Source organism: Sinocyclocheilus anshuiensis, unplaced genomic scaffold (assembly GCF_001515605.1).
Source record: "Sinocyclocheilus anshuiensis isolate Anshui unplaced genomic scaffold, SAMN03320099.WGS_v1.1 scaffold371, whole genome shotgun sequence".
In the NCBI taxonomy this organism is placed as follows: domain Eukaryota; kingdom Metazoa; phylum Chordata; class Actinopteri; order Cypriniformes; family Cyprinidae; genus Sinocyclocheilus; species Sinocyclocheilus anshuiensis.
The window spans coordinates 332,422-338,611 of NW_015549597.1; the positions used below are offsets into that span (position 1 = coordinate 332,422).

Sequence of the window (6,190 nt, forward strand, 5' to 3'; positions counted from 1 at the left end):
ACTTAAATCTGCATATTTACCTTTACAAAGGCCTATTTTTAACCTTTTTAGATGTATGCATCATCTTACATGTATTAAAGGCTCCTGTTAGAGGGACCGTTATTATGAAACTGGAGTCGTAATAGTACTTCGGTAGAGGGCAGTGTAGTTTGATGAGCTGCCGCTGTTTGCTGTGTTTGAGTGATCTGTCCGAGCCGTCAGCTGCAAGGATGATACTTTCACTTTGTTCGTGGGGATTTTTGCAGATTTAATATCAAGTAGGTGTTTTGAATGTTTGTTTTTTTTTGCGTCGTGAGAATACTGAGTAAAATAGCTTACTTGTCATGGTGTTATTTAACTATATCATGTAATGAATAAACTAAACATTTTGAATTTTTACCTCAGTGTGTTTCTTCTGAGTTTATGTGTGCTGTCACGCTCATTTGTTCTGAAGTCTCGAGACAAACAGAGTGAGCCTCAGCGCGAGCTTGTATTTTGTATTCTGCTAACTTACTGCAATTCTCTCTGATGACGCAGAAACTTACCGCGGGAAGAAAAAATCTTCGGTCTGTCCAATACACAAAGCAGCACTGCTCACAAACGCTGCGTTATCAGGCATTACAGGCATGATGAAATGAAAATGAGACCAATCGGACCAATCACCGCAGATTAGCGTCACACAAAGGAGGGGTTTGGAAAAATGAATCGGTAAAGGAATTGTTTGGGAGCCATTGAGCAAGTAAGGTAAAAATAAATGCATATTATAAGTCAATGAAAGCGTTTTTTTGACCTTGCATGCATGTCAACCTGTTGTTGGGGACTACCAAAACCAAAATATGAACCTTTCATTACCCATAATAGGGGCACTTTAAGACTTATTTTTTTTGCTTTGCTTTTTTGCTTAATGCATATTTTCACAAAATTATTTGTTGGAGCCTCTTTTGAACAACACTGCTTCAAGTCTTACCTGTGCACTACTGTTCTTGATCTCAGTGAGCAGGTCAAAGCCATGACGGACCGTGACTGCTGGCTGACCTGAGAGAAGGCCCACCCTCATCAGTGCCAAACGAATTCTGGTTAGCCAGTCTTGGCACGTCTGTCTGTTTGTGTAGAAAAATGTTCTGATGCCCTAAATAAAGGAGCAAAGAAGAATTAAAAAAATAAAGCTGAAGATGAAAACATGGAATGTCAATGGTACCCCCATTAAAAGTCCTTGGAAGGATAAAGCTAGCATTTCATAGTGATAACGTGAAGGCTAGTTGTGTATATACTGAGAACAGACCTTCGGTGGTGCAGTGAGAGCGCTGGCACAGCCTTCATACGCATTGTACATGAGTTTCTCCAGGTTTTCCAGGAACTGCAGAAGCAGAGCCAGGCGGAGCTGATTGGTGTGGTGACCCTCATCACTCTCTCCTCCACTCCACTGACTCAACTCCTGCTCTGTGTTCAGACTGTGAGCCGCCAGGCTGCGGATCATACCTATACCAGCACAGGGATAAAATATTGATTCATAAACAGACGACACACAACACCGTTCAAAAGTTTGGGATCAGTAAGTTGTAAAATTAATACTTTTATTCAGCAAGGATGCATTCAATTCATTAAAGTTGACACTCATATTCTTATGTCTTGAATATTTCTTTCAAAAAAGTGTTTCTTTTAAACTCTTTATTTATAACTCTATCTTTAAGAATTCTAAAAAAAATTGTTTACACAAACATTAAGCAGCACGACTCTTTTCAACACTGATAAGAAATGTTTCTTGAGCACTAAATCCGCACATTAGAATGATTTCTGAAGGATGATGTGACACTGAAGACTGGAGTGTCCATTGAAAATTCAGGTTTGCAATCACAGGAATAACGGTATTTTAAACAAACAGTGAACGTGGCAAACCACACATATATATATTATGTGTTGTGCACTCATAACCTATAAGTGTTCCCGTTTTAATAATTTTAAATGAGGGTCCTTTTAGAAGATTGTTCATTAAATTAAATGTAATTGCATGGAATGGAGAGACCTGGGTGTATTTCCCAAAAGCAACTAGGGTCGCAAGTTCCATCGTTACCATTAGAATTTAACGAGGCTTGCAACCATAGTTGGCTAACAATGCTTTTGGGAAATGTACCCTAGCAATCTTCAAAATGTATTCACAAGTATCTAGAATGACAAATTAAAGTCATATAAATTTTGAACGACATGAAGGGGAGTGAATAGTGTCAAAACTTCAATTAGGCAAACTATTCCTTTAATAAATCTTGGAATTTTTTGAGATTAGTCAAATTCCTAAATGGATAACTAGCTAACCCTCTATGGTCTGGAAAGTATCCTGGGCTCGTCCCAGAGGGGTCCGGAGTTTAGAGAGAACAGTGAACTGAGCGGCCTCCCAAACCGCCCACTGCCACAGCACCGCCTCGGTCTTCAGCAGGGCACGGGGCACCATGGCTGAGTCTTTCTTCTCCAGCCGCTGACAGCTGTGGTACAGCCGCTCCAACCAGGGCTCCTTACTGCGTATGAAACAATGAATATCTAATAAATAACTCTAAAGATAATGACTCCCCGCACCCCTTTTATTTCAGCTGTAGATCTTCTACAGTACAGGGTTTTATCAAATATAAAATATATTCAAATGAACAATCGTGTCCATGTGTTCTCACCAAGGTAAGAATAAAGAAATGAACCTACTCACCCCCCACGGTGGACAGTTCCATACAGAATAAACCCAATGAGGTCAGAAAAGTCCTGTGGGTGGAATGTGTTGCTAGGTACTTTGCTCATGTGTCGGCGGATGGCCAGAGAAATCTCCTTAATCTCAGAGTGACCACGGGCACTGCTAGGAGACAAGCCGACAATTACCATCACATCAACTACAGCTGGAGGTAAAACCACAAGGTAGGTTTTATTGCTCCCCTCTGGTTTCTATTGTGTGAATTCAAGACAGGTGAAAAGGAGTCTTGCAAACCTCAATGCAACGTGCATGGGAATAGATCTCAGCAATTTCCCAAAGGCCTGCCGGACTCGGACTGCTGAGTGGACCAGCTGAACTCGGCAAACGTCCACGCACCTGCACAGAGAAAGGAGACAGAAGCAGTGCTGATCAAACAAGATGTTTTTTTTTTTTACCTCTGCCCCCAAGAGCAGGAGGAAGAGTTGCAGCACTAATGAATGTTCCTGCAGGAAGACAGCGTCTAACAAGCAAAGGATGTGTGATTACCTCTGGAGAAGCTCTGTGGTCAAGGAAGATGACACAACCTGAAGACTGTTACATGCCTGCAGACATATGGTGGGGTCTTCATTCAAGGCTACATAGAGGAAAACTGACATGTTAAAAGTCCATTCACTTGGTCACCAGTTTATTATCCTAACCCTTTATTTGTTGATCTGGAGAATGATTCTCTTTATAACATTGTTTCACCTTTGTGAACTAAAAATCCAGAAATAACAACAGGGATATTAACTCACAATTTGCCAGTAAGCCTTTGCAGAATTTGAGGAAGGATGGGAGTGAGAACAGAGGGGAGTAGGTTTCAGATTTCTTCATCATCAGAGACACCTCTAATGACCAGGTGAGTAACAGCCGCCTAAAAAAAGTTGTTAAAAAAGACAAAATAAATATTAATCAAAGGGAATTACTAACAGTAGAGGCTGAGACCACACTAAAAATCAGTGATTAAAAATCTAATCTAAATCTTTAAGCAAGGTTTTAGGATTCAGAGGAAAAAATAAACACTAGAAAGTAGAGGTCGACCGATTGATCAGCGGGCCGATTAATCGGCCGATTTTTGGCATTTTTTAATTAATCGGCATCGGCCGATTGTGCTGCAAATTAGGCCGATTTATAGGCAGGTGCACCTGCGGGCAGCTAAGTGTTGTTGCGGAACTCCCTCTGAGGCTGCGTGAGACGGAGCAGCTCACACTCTGCAGCCGCGGCTTGTTCACACACAGCTTCAGCTAATGGCAGACCGTTTAGAAAGAGGAAATATGTTTTACCCTACTAGAATTGAAGCCAGAAAGTTATCATATTCATAAGTGCAACAAGTCATTTGCATGTGAAAGTAGAAACACGTTCAATTCAGACGAAACTTCTGGGCTGATTATAACGTGCACGTTAACTTTCCTCATGAGATGTGTCTGTGGGTCCGACAATAGCCTCCATGATGTCATCGCTCGTGGCCAGCGCACTCTTAAGCAGTTATGAGCAGCAGGCTGTTTAATATGTGTGAAATCTTTTATTTTTGTTTTCACTATGGCCATTTGACTTATAGCAGTGTCCAGTGTTTCCCATACATTGAGTTATTTGTGGCGGCTCGTCACAATATCAAAACTGACCGCCACAAATAGATTTTCCAAAAGGCTTATAATAAAATGAGCACTTCACGTTTCAAAATTAAAATGCAGCGTGGGTGATTTTATATGAATGTATCTTTGAAAAGAACCGATTAGTCCTTGATGGCTAATGTCAAAATCATAATTGCACAATGTGCAAAATGCTTCATGTTAAATATTTTTCATAGGTTAGTACTCAGAGTCTGCACTCAGTTTGTGGTATTCCTGTTATACAGTATTTTAGAGTAAACAGTAGGAATGCAACAATACAGTTAGCCCAAGGTTCAATAAATACCTCAGTTTTTTTAAAGCACAGTTTTCAGTTTGGTTCTGATGGTTTGGTACAACAGAGTTCTTTTTAGCGATTTTAAATGCTATTTAAAAAAAACTAACTCCAGTATACTTTAAGTAAAACTCCAGTACATTGCTGTACACTGTAGAAAAACATGGATTATCACATGTCTACCTTAAATTTATTTTGAGAGAAGTATTATTTTTTATAGATTGGCCATTATTTAGTGCTATGAACACATGTAATGTCGGCTTCATTCATACTGGATACTAGAGGGCGCCCCTGCGCAGAAAGTCCAATATGCATCACCGAAGAAATAGAGCTCACGACTCCAGGAAATACCATACACATGTTTCCTCATCTCAGCGCACGACTCACAGACACACAAACAGAGCTAGTTTGGAGAGAAATAAAAAAAACACGGAAAACACTCTGATTGGTTGAACTCCTCAACTTTTTCTGTTGCTTGTTTACTGGGCGTGGACAAGTCACCAGGTTTTTGTGTAGTTTAGAGTGACAAATCGTACCAACGTACTTTAAGGTCAAAATGCATACCCGCTACGCAAAATGCGTACAGGTTGGCAGGTCTGCAGCAGTTACCGGGGAAACCGCTATATCTCCAGCTCTCAAAGCGCCTCCTGCTGGCAGAGAATTAATTTGCAGTCTGTGGGAAACACTGGTGTCTGTCAGCAAACTAGGGCTGTTAAAATGGCTGAAAAACTAAATTCAAATTTTTTACTTAAATATTATCAATATTCGAATTATATTCGAATTTAAAAGGCATAATTTCAGTTGGAGGGAAAAAAGCTGTTGGCTTCTCTCCTGAGGCCACAAGAGGGCGCATAGAGCAAAATATTATGCATGTTTCTTCAAAGCATAATAAAATAACACGACTATCTTTGCATAATGTTTAAAATAATGCTTATAAACCATATATAATTAATACATTTGCTTAAACAATTATAAGTATAGTTTCATACAAAGGACCGAAAACCAATCACAAAGAGGACTTTCTTCATTTAAAAACTTGAGATGCAGTAAGACGGGGAAAACCGCCATAAAGTCTTGAGACATGTTTTTTAAAAGTTGAACTTGCATTAATTTTACATAGCTTTCTAAACATGTGGCTCTCTTCTGCGAGACGTGAGTGCAACGGTGATAGGTGTCCCTCTAGAAAATGCAATAAATATGCGTTCTATGTGAACGGCTTGGTTTCGGTTTTGACGTAAACAACATCTTCCCGGCATTGATTGTTCTCTTTTTCTGCTATATTTTGAATGAACAACGTAGCAGCGCCGCATCTAGTGGGTTCAACTGGACAGGCTAACAAAAGCATTAAAATGCAATGACACTTACATCGTCAACGCATTTCGTGCGCCACTGATAAGGCTGCCTGAAGGCCCGGGTATACTTCACTTTCCGCGAGACGGAACGGAACACAGCCGCGTCCGCACAGCTTTCAAAGTATACTCAACCGCGGATGAGCGTGGACGGACGAGCTTGACACATATGTGCAGTACCACCTACTCTGTCTTAAAGGGGTCATATGATGCGATTTCAAGTTTTCCTTTCTCTTTGGAGTGTTACAAG

The 6,190-nt window shown here is 40.4% G+C and overlaps 1 protein-coding gene across 1 annotated transcript in view; it reads right to left on the reverse strand.

Moving 5' to 3' along the window:
- Positions 1 to 6,190, reverse strand: part of smg1 (SMG1 nonsense mediated mRNA decay associated PI3K related kinase) — a 43,048-nt gene that overhangs the window by 26,870 nt on the left and 9,988 nt on the right. The window contains exons 16-22 of the mRNA XM_016446947.1: positions 3,445 to 3,563; positions 3,197 to 3,284; positions 2,945 to 3,046; positions 2,672 to 2,815; positions 2,290 to 2,489; positions 1,262 to 1,458; positions 947 to 1,108 (exon numbers count right to left, since the gene is read on the reverse strand). Of these exons, the coding sequence (XP_016302433.1) occupies positions 947 to 1,108; positions 1,262 to 1,458; positions 2,290 to 2,489; positions 2,672 to 2,815; positions 2,945 to 3,046; positions 3,197 to 3,284; positions 3,445 to 3,563 (1,012 nt within the window). The remainder of the gene's footprint in view (positions 1 to 946; positions 1,109 to 1,261; positions 1,459 to 2,289; positions 2,490 to 2,671; positions 2,816 to 2,944; positions 3,047 to 3,196; positions 3,285 to 3,444; positions 3,564 to 6,190) is intronic.